This window comes from Heteronotia binoei, chromosome 10 (genome assembly GCF_032191835.1).
Source record: "Heteronotia binoei isolate CCM8104 ecotype False Entrance Well chromosome 10, APGP_CSIRO_Hbin_v1, whole genome shotgun sequence".
NCBI lineage: Eukaryota > Metazoa > Chordata > Lepidosauria > Squamata > Gekkonidae > Heteronotia > Heteronotia binoei.
This window is the reverse complement of record NC_083232.1, coordinates 33,968,786-33,983,084: the sequence shown is the minus strand read 5'-3', so window position 1 is coordinate 33,983,084 and position 14,299 is coordinate 33,968,786. Positions and strand designations below refer to the sequence as shown.

Genomic DNA, 14,299 nt, shown 5'->3' with positions numbered 1-14,299 from the left:
TTTAGGAGATTTTTGAAACCCTAGAGAGTGATTGTTCAGTGAACCACTGGTATTTATAGAAACTTTGCTTAATCTTATTAGAAGGTGTCATAACTTCTTAAAAGATTGTAATGAATTAATGTAATTGCTGCATAAAAACTTACCTAATTTTTTCTTGTAGTGAGAATGAACAGATTTGTTGGAGATTATTAGAACATTCAAAAGATACTTTCAAGCACCTTTAGAAATACTTGGTCAGTATTTGGATCTTGAATCGTTTTGACCTACCACACAGTCAGTTCTCACTAACAATGACTATTTGTACCAGCAGAAATAGAGCAGTGCCATATTGACCTTTGGAGAAGCATGCAGGGTTTGAGCAATGACGGCAGAGTTTGGGGACTCAAAACTGCTTACAACATTGTTCTTCCCTTCATTTTATCTGTACAATAGAAACCCTGTGAGGTAAGTTAGGTCACCCCGAGAGTGGCAGAGTATGAATTCAAACTCCAGTTCAAAGTTCAACACTCTAACCACTGCATCATGCTGGCCAAAGCTATAATTTCTCGAGGTATATGTAAACAAAACCTCTTAAACTGTCCTCACGGTAATTATTTAATAGGAGAAAATATGTTGTGAAGTCCAGGATTTGCTGAATTTATAGTGCAAGGTTATTCCAGAGCACAGGGAAAGCCAGTTGAAATAAATGACTTTAGCCTGGGCTAACAGCATAAAGTTGTGCTGTTTAATATAATCTGCACAGGGACAGCTAAAGAAATGCACCACAGATTTCACAAGAGCTTGTTAAAAAAAAACCTGCCAAGAACAGTGATTTCATCCTTTAATGTTCAGGTCCCCTCAGAGCATGGATGGCAGGCTAGATTGGCTAGATAATTAAGCTTGGTTAGTGGGGGTATTCTGTGTGTAAATCAGCATCAAGCCACAGCTGGCTTATGGTGACCCCAGCAAAGGGCTTTCATGGCAAGTGAGAAGCAGAGGTAGCTTGCAATTCGTCTTCCTCTTCAGTCTTCCTTGGGAGTCTCCCTTCCAATGACCAACCCTGCTTAGCTTCTGAGATCTGAGGAGATGAGGCTGTACCATTGCAGCTGTTCTGCAGGAGGTTTCTCCCCAAAAATATGATCACACTGATTGATCTTGCTTCTGGAGAGATGCACTTTTACTTCCCCCCGACTTTCCCATTACAGAAGACAAAATTTAGGTGGTTGGGTGATCAGTCAAGAAGGAAACAGGGATGCGAGGCTCGGAGCACACCATTCACACGTCAGCCATGATCGTTGGTGACAACCTGGCCCCCATGAGGCTATACCATGCCACCTTCCTCTGGCATTCTTTGTGCATTTCTGTTAACTTCCTTTCATCATTGAATTGTAATTTTTGTAGTTCAGAGAGAACATGGTATTGAAAAGTACCATTGGCTCTATATAGGCATTAGAATAAGAAATGTTTTTCTTAATTTTTTAAAGGTAGGCATATAACTGTCCCATTTACAGTTAAGCTTATTCATACTCTTTTTTTCCTCATTTATATATTTTATTGAATTTTGAAAATATACAAGTTAATATCAATATTAATACTCATATACAATTAATCTTATGGAATCAGGTTATAAACAAGCATAAATACTCACATACATACAATAAAATATCTAGTAAGAATTTTAAGTTATATAGATGTGTCTAGATATGTAGACCATTTTCTATCCAAGGAGAGAGATCAAGATGAAAACAAGATTAAAGGTAAGGCAATAATTCCTGCATCAAAATACAATCAATGTAATTGAACCCATGTTATCATTAAACTATTAAGTAAGCATTGCTAAGAATTCTTAACTGCCTAAATAATTTTTATGCAACTATTACAGATTATTCCAAAAATTACTATCGAGTAATTACTGTTAGGTGTGATCCACAACTAACACAGGAAAAGAAAAGGAAGGTAGAAAAAGAGAGAAATAAAAAAGTACTAGTAAAAGGAAAAGAAACAAAAAACAAAACTGAAGAAAAATATTAAAAACTTATAAGTAGAGAAGATCAAGATATTCTGGTTTGTGTGGTTGAATATCATTTGCTGTAATGAACTCAATAAAAGGAAACCATTTCTCTGTGAAATAATGCTCTTCCTGCCTTCTAGCATTGGCTATTCTAGCTGTACAGATTAGTAATTTGGGTTTGACAGTTTTGCTGCAGTACCATATCAGATCATCTCCTTAGTTTTGCTTGCAACACTTATTTTCTGTTGTTGAGTCAGAGATTCAGTAAAATGCTTACCTGACTGAAAAAGCGAGAGTCCTAATATTTTGGGTAGAAAATAGTATCAAAATTCTGCTGACACTTTCTCACATAAGCCTTTTAATATGGTTTCTTAATTAGGATTAAACATTGCTTTTGTAGGAATTTTGTAGGGATTCCAACGTTCAACAAAGCGTTGATCTGTGTAAACAATAGACTTTACTATATAGCGTTTTATCTAATTCTCCTGATTAGATTGTTTTATGATACCTTCCTTTCTACCTAATGACAAAATTGTATCAATGCTTTTTATATATAGATAGTACTTTATAAATAGAAGGACTTGGGCTTGGATCCAGCGCAGTGTTTTGGCAGATGAAGGATTTATGCCTGCAGCTATATGGGGAGGGGAGAGGTGAGAAAGCTGTGCTTTATTGGTGGAAATTCTTCTGCCCTCAGCAATGCTGTCCTGGATCCAAACCATGGTTTCGTGTTAAGTCACAAGCAGAATTGTCTGCCAAATGAATAATCTGACTACTGTGTCTTGTAAGGGTTCCTTAAGATATAAAGTAATTTCTCACTTTAACTGCAAACTCAAATATCCCTGTTTCAGATCTCCCAAAGTCACAACTTGCAAGATGTTACTCTGTTATGATGCCCCATCATGCATCCTGTCTTGATGTCAGAGCTACCCGGCAATCTGGGTGGAGCGTGGACTTCCCTTATGGAACACTGGGTAAGTACAAACATATGCCATTAAGTAGCAAAGTTATCATTTTAGAGTCTTGTGGATTAGGTTTTGTAATTTGCAGAATCTCCCTTTAGGCCTTGTAGAAAAATGGGTCTGAGCTCAAAAGGGTTTGAGATTTGCAAACAAAGTGTTTCCATATCACTAAACAATTGTACTGGGATCCCTTTCTTGGAATCTTGACATGACTTTTAGGTTCTTGAGGTTCAACCAATGTTATTAACAGCTTTTGTTCTTCTAGTTTGGAACTATAATATTGAATCAGAAGTGCAAAAAGTGGGCCAAAATGAGGGACAGGTAAAACATTGTGCAAGCCTAGTCCCTTGTTATCTAGCTGTCTGTACTGGAAATTATGTGATTTCTTGGTCGGGTGGATTGTCAAGCATTTTCTGTCTAGACATTATGAGCATTGTTAAAGAAGGTACTATAATGGAAGGCGATAGGCCAAACAAGAAGTTTTCTGTTCTGGATGCGTTGGCCTTTTAAGATAAGAGGGGAAGGTGGTGGTTAGTAGGTGGAACCATAGGTACCATTTTGTTTATAGCCAAGGAATCCTAGGCTCACTGTAGGGGTTGGATACAATGAACTCTTCAGCTGGTTTCAGCTTGGGAGTAGGGTTGCTAGTTCTGAGTTGGCACATATCTGGAGATTTTGGGGGTGGAGTGGAACCTGAGGAGGTTAGGGTTTGGGGAGATAAGGGACTTCAATTGGATATAGTTCCACCTTCAAAAGGAAAAACAACCAGTAGCTCGAAGCTCACGACCTGTATACTGCAGTCTAAATGTATTGTGAATATCTCAAACAAATTCACAAAAAATATATATACAAAACATTTCAACAGCAAATCCAGTTGCATACAAAAACGCTGACTCAAGAAAGGGTCCGCAATGAGACTTTATTTTATTTTATTTTATTTTTATTTGATTTGATTTATATCCTGCCCTCCCTGCCGAAGCAGGCTCAGGGCTCCTCTACCCGCCGAACCTGCATCTTTTTGTTGATTAAAGAGCCCAAGCTCTAATTTCTTCATGCAGTTGCAAAGCGCTCAATGTATCAAATGTATTTTTGATCAGATGCATTTTTTAAAAATTGTCTTCAAAGTGCTTTAAATTGTTCCAATACCTGATGTATAAAGCACAATGGTGGACCGGTAAACGAAACCATTTCCCAGATGATTGCTTCCTCAGCCGCTAATCACATGCATTGGAATTTGCTAGTGATACAATCACAGACACTAATCGAGTCAGAACGACAAAACTGGCTCCTCCAGTATGATTTTGTTTCAATACATTCTTAGTTATTTGGTCACTATATGTCTTTAACCACCTGGAAGTTGGCAAGCCTAATTGGGAGACAAAAGCTGCTCTGGAAGATGGTCTCCAGCTGAGGGAAGGGGAAAAGATCCAGTTTGTGCCTGCCTCAGACAACTAAGAGCTGTTGGTTTGCTGTGAAGGCCGATTTTGCCTGCCTTTTGAGAACCAGTGGCTCACGTCTGCCCTGCATGGAAAACAGTGAGGACAGGAAGAAATGTAACCCCCAAAATGCTGAATAGGAATTTTAAAAGCAATGAATGGGAGCATCTGCATCCAGTTATTTCAGGAAAACATGAAGCAAAAACAGCTGCTGTGTGAAAAAGCTTGAGCAGTGTTTACACTGTCTGGATTTCCTCCTCATCTCCCTTCTTTCCTCTGTCCCTCCCTTATTTCCTTGAAACAGTAGCTGTATTGAAAATGATACTTGAGTCCACAAAGAGTTCTTAGTGGCTGAAGAACAGTGGCTAAATGTTCCTTACATAGACTCCAGCACACAGAGCTGACATTCTTTGCTGTGTTCCATCTGCTTTTAGGATATTCTCCTGCAGAGAAGATTTTGACTACATGTATTGATTCTGTACACATTATGTAGAATGTGCTAAAATAAACACTACTGCTGACATACATGGATAAAAAAAATGCTATGTTGGGTGTAGAATGTTGCTTGATTGTCAATATTCTCGTTCCCAAAGTATTGCCATGATTTCTGTACTCACATCTGGTGAGTTTCCATGCAAGCCAGTTCACTGTTTCTCAAATATTGGACCTGACTGCCCCTTGTTTCCCCCCTCTATGACTTTACAGCTGTTCTAGAAATTTCCCTCAGGACAAATCTGCAGGGTTTTTTTTAACACGCAGATGAACCTAAACTGGGTAAATGCTCTTTCTTGATCACGTGGCTAGTATATTTCTCTTAAATTTAGTATCAGAATTAATTTCTATAAACTATCTGATTATGAGGGTTAGTTCATAAGAATAGGAGAAGAGCCCTGCTGGATCAGACCAATAGTCCATCTAGTCCAACATCCTGTATCACATAGTGGCTACCAGTTCCTCTTGAGGGTCAACAACAGGGCATAGAGGCCAAGGCCTTCCCCTGATGTTGCCTTCTGGCTCTGGGATTCAGAAGCTTAGTGTCTCCGAATGTGGAGGATTCCTTCAGTCACCATGGCTAGTAGCCATTCATATCCTCTATTAATCTATCTAGTCTTCTTTTAAAGCTGTCTATTCTTGTGAGCATCACTACATCCTCTGGCACAAAGTTCCACATTTTAATCACTCTGTATGTAAAATAATATTTCCTTTTGTCTGTCCTGAATCCAGAAGGCTTGAGTCTCTTAAATTATGTCTGTTCTTCTTTCCTTTGTGTTCATGTTTGGTAAATCCAAAGTTTCAATCTCACCTAACAATTTGGTGTGTGTGTGTATGTGTGTGTGCAGACATTTGACCACCTCTTCTGCTATTCCTGGGGTCCTTGTTTCTAAGGAGCAGCATTTTGAGGCATCTTGGACCGCAGTGGGTAGGGGAAGCAAAGAAGTTACAATCAGCTGATGCTAATCTTTTGGTCTGTGGGAACTAAGCCACAGTGTACTACTCTAAATATTGCTTAAAATGAATAGATTTATTTTAAAAAACTAACCTTGTCTTCTGTAGCCCTAGAATGGAAAAGTCAGGCACTGATCCACTAGTATTCATCACTGTTTTATTTTTTGCTTGTGCTTGGCTTCCTCTTTCCTTGATAAACTGTGCAGCTTCTTATTTCAGCATCTATAGCCTTAAGTTTTGGTGGTTGTTTAGAATGAAATAATATCTAGTAGTCTTCATGAACAGACCTAGGGAATTTGAAAGCCCCTATGTTAGGCAATGAAAGCTGTCCATAAATTCCCTGCTGCCTCCAGTTATATAGTTGTGTGTACATCTTGTTTTTACTTGTATAGTTTAGCACAGGGGGTCCCCAAACTTTTTGAGTTGGTGGGTACCTTTGGAATTCTGACATATGGTGGTGAGCACAACCACAAAATGGCTGCTACTGGCGGTAGTGACAACCACAAAATGTCAGGGAGCAAGGTTATGCGTAACTTTCATAGACACTCTACAAGGCAGAAGCTCTTATCAACAGGATGCATTTTAATCTGCACAGCCAGTCAGATCTCCAGTGGGCAATCAGAAGCCCTGCTGGGTACAAGCCCCACTTGACAGAGCTCACTTTACATAAACTCACGGCAGGCACCAGGAAAGATATTGGAGGGCAGCATGGCACCTTCGTGCACCACACTGGGGACCCCTGATTTAGTGGCTATGCAGTTTTCGGTTTAGGTGCCAACAGGAACCTTGGGTAATAACACTCTTTTAATAGTCCAAATCATCCAGGAATCCCTGTATGAGAGAGACCCCATCCCATCCCTGTATGAGAGAGACCCCACAGTCACTGTCATCAGTCATCACTTTGTGAATTTGCAGGTGACATGAAGTTGTCTTGTATACAGTCCATCTAGCTTGCTGTTATTTGTTCTGATTGGCTCTCCAGGATCTCTGAGAGGAGGGTCTTTCCCAACACTTGAAACCCAAGATCCTCTAACTGAAGATGCCAAGGATTGAAACTGGGACCTTTAGTGCAGCAGTCCCCAGCCTTTTTGGCACCAGGGATCAGTTCTGTGGAAGACAATTTTTCCATGGACCGGGGGAGGGGAGGGGGATGGTTTTGAGATGATACAACTGTGCACTTTATTTCTATTAGTTTGGTGTGGTGGTTAAGTGTGCGAGCTCTTATCTGGGAGAACTGGGTTTGAATCCCCACTCCTCCACTTGCAGCTGCTGGAATGGTCTTGGGTCAGCCATAGCTCTCATAGATGTTGTCCTTGAAAGGGCAGCTTCTGTCAGAACTCTCTCAGCCCCACCCACCTCAGAGGGTGTCTGTTATGAGGGAGGAAGGTAAAGGAGATTGTGAGCCACTCTGAGACCCTGAAATTTGGAGTGGAGGGCAGGATATAAATCCAATGTTGTCATATTATTATTATTATTATTACTACATTGTAATATATAATGAAATAATTATACAACTCACGGCCCAGTTGCTAACAGGCCACGGACTGGGACTGGTCCATGGACCGGGGGTTGGGGACCCCTGCTTTAGTGAACAGCATGGCCTCTCCCAGCTGTATGCCAAGTGGTTGCTAGGCAGTTTAACACTTACTGGAGTACAGACAGCACATTCCATTATCATCCTCTCCTAGTCTTTAGCAGTTGAATGGAGTTTGGCTAAATCTGTTTTGGTAGAGAGGAAGGAGACCCTTCTGATGGCTGTGCTAACTCAAGTTGTCATCTCATATGTAGGAGCAGAGTTCTGAGGTATTAAACAATGCAAAATACTTGGAGACTGCCAGGTTTCATTTTCCAGATCTTTTCCAGTAGTAGTGACGTTCTCTCAGGGTTGTGTCTTCCATGGTACTGTGATGAAAGCCCTGGTAAATGAAAAAATAAACTCTGGGAGAAGAGGTAGGTGGAAAGGTGTTTCCTCTGTCCCCTCAAAATCAGAAATTGCTACTACTCTGGCTGTTGGAAGGAAGGCAATATGTGCAGATCTAAAAAAAGAAAGGAAAAAAAGAAAAGGAGTATATTAAATTTTATGGAGGTAATTGCTTGGTCTTCCCTGAAATAAAACTGAATTGATTTGGAAACTTCTAGAATCCTTGGTGCCTCCCCCCCAATTGGTACACAAAAGAAAGGGGGGAAGGGAGCTGTTCTGTTTCCCCATGTCCTCTCCAAAAATGTATTTTCTCATATGGCAGGGTCTGTAGCAATTTGTGTTATTATAAACCTTAGCATGGCAATTATTGGATGTTTTTGTTTTATTGCTTTATGGCCATCTTTTTAGGTTTTGTTCATGGCTCAGCTAAACTGTTTTAATGAAGCATAATTATTATTAAACATAATTAGGCTTAAGCTCTCATGCTCAAACCGGTTGGAAAGGCAACCCAATCCTATGCTTTTATGCTATGGGGACTGTTAGAGTGGAGTGGGGGAGGATAACTTTTAAGTGATCCTTGGTTTTTATCCTGGAAACTGTTGGAAGAGAAGGGCTTGGAGCTGTCCTTGGCCTCAGCTGGAGCGGTGGGGGGGCGGGGTGGGTGGGTTACAAGAGAATCAGGGTTTCCTTCCTGTTTATTCTTCTGTCTGTGTCCCCTTTGCTGTGTGGACTGATAATTCTTCGGGAGCAATTTCCTCTCTGCTGACCGGACACTTCCTCCCTCACACACACAAACAAGAAACGCTCTGCTCTTGTCTTTGAACAATGGATACAAGAGCCACTCTTCCCTGCATCTGTACCCATCCACAGTTATCATAGATTATATCCTGTCTCTCATCTGTTCTGTCAAGAATGAAGTTTCTTGTAATAAAGAACTCTTGTTAGTTTTGAATCTGACTACTGGCTTTGTGTAACTTTATAAGTTTGCTAGCACACTCAATACCAGCATTTTGCTGCATGTTTAGCTTGAAGCACTCTACTACTTAAGGGAAGGCTGTACCAAACTAGTGAATCCAACAGGTTATTTTGACCCAGAAAGAGTTAAACTTGTCTTCTGTGTCTCAAGGGGCCAGCTCTTGTGCAGTTTAAAATTAATGAAGATTAGTACTTCCGAATTCAAGAGGATTCCTTAATGTGAGGTGCTTGCAGAAATAGGCCTTATATAGAATCATAGAATTGGAAGGGTCCCCCCAGGGTCATCTAGTCCAATCCCCTGCACAATGCAGGAAATTCACAAGTACTTCTCCCTAAGTTCACTGCAAGTCAATGAAAATAGCCTTAAAATCAACTTTATTTTCACTTCAGTATTCCACTACATTAAAAATGAATAAGTGATTTCATATTTTAAAGGAATATGTAATCAAGGTAATACATCATATTTATTTGAGCCCAAAAAGATCACATCATAGTGATCTTTTTGGGCTCAAAGTTTGACTACGTGGAAGTTTTCTTGGCCCCTTTTTATTTGGCCATAATATCATAGGTTAGGTATGTTCAAGGAAGGTCCTTAAATTGTTTCAGTTAAGAGCAATTCTCCACTTTATGTTGCCTGATTTAGGGATGCCAGCCTCCAGGTGGGGATCCTCCAGAATTACAGCTCATCTCCAGACTATAGAGATCAGTTCCCCCAGAGAAAATGGCTGCTTTGGAGGGTGGGCTCCATGGCATTATGTCTCACTGAGGTCCCTACCTTCCCTGGGCTCCACCCCACTCCAGCTTCAGCCTCTTCATCCCCTGCTGGTGACCAGGGACCTGACCACCCTAATTTATGTGAGTCTCTGGAGGGCGGGGGTGGAATTCTAGCAGGAGCTCATTTGTATATTAGGCCACACACCCTGATGTAGCCAATCCTCCAAGAGCTTACAAGACTCTTTTTTGTAAGCTCTTGGAGGATTGGCCACATCAGGGTTGTATGGCCTAATATGCAAAGGAACTCCTGCTAGAATTCCACCCCTGCTGGAGGGTTTTGTTTTTGTTTGCAAACCTAAATGACCCAAATTGATGTCAAATGAAAGCCTGTCAATTAACTTGAAGCGAAAACCTGACGTATACCAACATACAGTGCTTCCTTGTACTGTATTGATCCACCTATCTCAGAATTCTTTACTTTGACCGGCAACATCTGTCTGTTTACTTAGGCTGACAGCATTTGTCCTAGGAACAGGGAGACCTTTTACAAAATTCCTTCTTCCTGTGACTGCATATGCGGGAGACTGAACCCAGGGCCTTCTGACAGGCTCTATCCCTGAGCCGCAGTCTTTCTCTTAATGGATTTCCTATGGGTACTTGTAGCTGTAGCATACCATCAGCTCATTGGCCCCTATGGCTTGGCAGTTCTCTACACCTCAAGGAGGGAGAGGGAGAGACCAAGAGTTTTCCTAACACCTGCTGCTGGAGATAATAATATAATATTTAAACACCACCAAATCACAACTGACTCATGGCAAACCCTCATGGGATTTTTCAAGGCACGAGATGTTCAGAGGTGGTTTGTCATGGCCAGTTTGGTGTAGTGGTCAAGAGCGGTGTAATCTGGAGAACCAGGTTTGATTCCCCAATCCTTCACATGCAGTTTCTGGGTGACCTTGGGCCAGGCACAGTTCTTGCAGAACTGTTCTCTCAAGAGCCATTCTCTCAGAACTCTCTCAGCCTCATAGGGTGTCTGTTGTTAGGAGAGGAAGGGAAAGGAGACTGTAAGTTGCTCTGAGACTCTAAGTGAAGGGAGGGGTATAAAGCCAATCTCTTCCACCCCCCATCTGTTTGGCAATCTTAGACTTCCTTGGTGGCCTCCCACTCAAGTACTAACTAGGGCTGACTCTGGGTTATTCAGGTTTCTACTGGAGATTCCATGAATCAAACCTGGGATATTCTACATGCAAATCCACCACATGTGCCACTCTGTACTTTGCCACTAAGACAAGGCCCTTCTCTAATCTGAGAATTGACCCCCCTTCCTTGTAACTGAAGGGTTTACAAGAGCAGCACATAGAAAAAGGTTGTCACCAACCTATATGGTGATCTGGATATGGGGGAGGCATCTTGAGGAAGTTGTGGTGTAGTGGTTAAGGGCACGGAGTCTTATCTGGGAGAACCAGGTTTGATTCCCCACTTCTCTACTTGCAGCTGCTGGAATGGCCTTGGGTTAGCCATTGTTCTTGCAGAGATGTCCTTGAAAGATGTCCATAGTTCTTGCAGAGATGTCCTGTGAGAGAGGTGCTGAGAGAGCTCTCACAGAAGCTGTGAGGGCTCTCTCAGCCCCACCTACCTCACAGGATGTCTGTTGTGGGGGAAGAAGGTAAAGGACTGCTCTGAGACTCTGATTCAAAGAGAAGGACAGGGAATGAATCTATGGTCTCCTCCTCCCTCTTCTTCTTCTATGGTTGACACAATGCAGGCATGTAGCCTCTGCCCCGGGTTGCTGGGGAGTAGCTTGGTTGACTCTCTTAGGCTGCAAATATAGATAAGGAATATTTTACCACACACTGGGTGAAGAGTTCTGTATCCACCCAGATATGGGCACAAGCCCTTGCTTGTACTTAAAGAATTAGATTATTTTTCTTCATTGTTGTGAGACATTCTGTTCTCTCCTATTTGGTATGTTGTTATCATCCACACTTAATTTTGATTCTTTCTGTCATGTATGCTAACATCTGTAACCATAAAATGTAATTTATCTACAAGATACGGCTAATATTGTGAGAGCAATTCTGAAGCAGAATGATTTTTATATGGGCGGATGAAAGATTTGGATGGTTTCTCTTCAAATTAAAGAACAGGTCATGCTCAGAAACAAATTAAATATTAAACGGAGGAATTACATTGGACCAATGCCCAGATTCTAAAACCAGGCTGCCGAAGACTATAACCTGTCCTCTTCCTTCTGCAAGTTTTAATTCAAATCATACTAAGGCAATGCAGCCATAATAGTCAGTCAGTCAAGATCCCCAGTCCAATTTTCTCCATCTAAGAAATATACAAATCTCCATTGTTGCGTAGCAACAGGTTAATGTATGGTGCTATTTGCAGTTAACAGTATTCCATGCCTTAAGAAGAATTAGGCTGTTGATGGGATTGTTGTAGGGAAAACAAGCCTGTTTGCTTGCATGGTACTGGTTGCTGCTCTGTTTGCGCTGACAGGGCATTGGTCATACAGTGCTGTCTTTGCCACTTGCTCAAGGTCATGAGGTGGAGCTGTGGGTTTCTGTGCAAATTCTATCTGCTACCTATGCATATTTTGCCAGCCATTTTTACTGTAATTTTTTGGGGGGGCGGGTGGGAGGGATTTTCATATGTACAATAGTCTAAATTGGAAACCGCTGTGATTGCATGAGACTAGACTTGAACCAGAAAAGTTTTCTCTCCCTTTTTCGCAATACAAGAACTTGAGGGCATTTAACGAAATTGCTGAGCAGTCGGATTAGAATTGATAAAAGGAAGTACTTCTTCATCCAAAGGATGATTAACATGTGGAATTCACTGCCACAGGAGGTGGTGGTGGCGGCTACAAGCACAGACAGCTTCAAGAGAGGACTGGATAAGCGTATGGAGCAGAGGTCCATCAGTGGCTATTAGCCACAGCTTATTGTTGGAACTCTCTGTCTGAGGCAGTGATGCTCTGTGCTAGGGGTGGGGGGGGGCACGGTGACAGGGCTTCTAGCCTCACTGGTGGACCTCTTGATGGCACTTGGTTTTGTTTTGTTTGGCCACTGTGTGACACAGAGTGTTGGACTGGATGGGCCATTGGTCTGATCCAACACGGCTTCTCTTATGTTCTTAGTTTGTCTTGTCGTCTTTGCTCTGGTCTGCAGCTTGATGCAAACTGCCACCCCCCACCCCCGCCAATTCATGGCAATGGTTTTGAAAATAGAACTGGATGCCACAGGAGGTTTAAGAGGGCAGATTAAGTATTCCAAAGAATTAGTCTTTTAAGCTTCTGGAGCTTGAACTAGAACTTCCTGAGGAATCTTATGGTTCAAAGATTCTGATGGAAAAAATACATCCCTTCCAAAAGACACATAAATCAAGAGACTGGCTTCGTTCCTGAACATGGTCATATATGTATAGCTTCCATTGACTTTAAAGGGATGTTATGGGTAATCAGCATTCATCTGCCTTATTTCTTTCAGGCTCATTTAAAGATAGCAATTTTCTGCACATTACATGCTTTTTACAGGGATTGTGGATATACTTGGTGCATTGCACATTTTCATTAAGTGTAACTAACTTTGTAGGTTTCTGTAATATAGGAAGACGCAGTCAGTGCACACCATAAATACGTGGCAAGAACAGAACCAGTACTGGATGAACATATGATGGATGCAATTGTGACATTTATATTCTGTTCACTGAGAATTGCTGAAACTTCATATGCATTAAAATAAAGCCCTCTCCTAAGAGAAAGAACTTGGATCTTATTGAACTTGGAATCTTTAAAGAGGAATAGTCTTCATCCTCCATGTATACGGTTTCCCACATCTGAGCACTTAGTGAGAATAGAGGCTACATCAGAAAAGCAAAAGTGGTATAGATTATACAGATCTGATCTGGTGTTTGGGTTTAAATTTCTTCTCTCATATAAATTTGCTGTGGAGAGCCTTGGCAAGCTTCTTTCCTCTCAGCTGCACTTCCCCTTTATAATATAAAATCTATGAAGATCTAACAAGGAAGAAAATCACAGTCATTCTGGTTTCTTCATTTTTAACACATCTGTCTTCTTCTAATAGATATACCAGATTTCAGAATCCTCTGGTTTATAACAAGCTGGCAGCCATAAAACTGACAGCATCCCAAAGGGGAATGTTTTGAGTCCTTGAGATTACCTGGGGTGTATGTTGTGTGTTCTGCTGTGTAGCTTGTGGACAGGAAGGCTCTTTATTTATTTGATGCTGGATGGTGCCACTGCCATCAGTCTGTAGCTGGGCTATGCCAACCCTATAAGGCAGGGGTGTCAAACATGTGGCCTGGGTCTGAATAAGGCCCCTGGAGGGCTCCTATCAGGCCCCCGAGCAACTGGTTGTCATCTGCTTCCTTCTCCCTCTCTCTCTTCCTTTTGCATCACAGCTTGCTTTGATAGGCTTGCTCAATTGCACAGGAGCTACAGAGCAAAGCATCTGTTTTCTCCATAGGCTGAGGCTCCTCCCTTGGGGAGGAAGGAGGGGAGGGATAGCTTGCTTCAAAGGAAGCTCTGACTCCCTTCTCCAAGGGACCAGGAGGGGGAGGAGCCTCAGCCAGTAGAAGGAAGAGAGGTGTGGCTCAGTAGCTCTGTTGTGCAGTTGAGAGAGCTTGGGTTGTACAGGAGAGATACAAAGACAGTACTAATGTTTTAAGCATGTTTTAGTTTTAGTTTTTTTGTTTTTTTAAAAAACTTTGTGTTTGTCTGTGTTTTTTATAAAGTTTATATCTCTGCTACCTAGCATTACATTTTATGAAACACATGGCCCAGCCCAGCAAGGTCTCATTTATGTCAGTTCTGGCCCTCATAATA

General features: G+C 41.5%; 1 protein-coding gene across 4 annotated transcripts in view; it reads left to right on the top strand.

The window, feature by feature from the left end:
- Positions 1–14,299, top strand: part of KIAA1217 (KIAA1217 ortholog) — a 570,030-nt gene that overhangs the window by 32,276 nt on the left and 523,455 nt on the right. For all 4 annotated transcript variants that reach the window (XM_060248358.1, XM_060248356.1, XM_060248357.1 and 1 more), the window contains exon 2: positions 2,842–2,964. In XM_060248358.1, the coding sequence (XP_060104341.1) occupies positions 2,842–2,964 (123 nt within the window). The remainder of the gene's footprint in view (positions 1–2,841; positions 2,965–14,299) is intronic.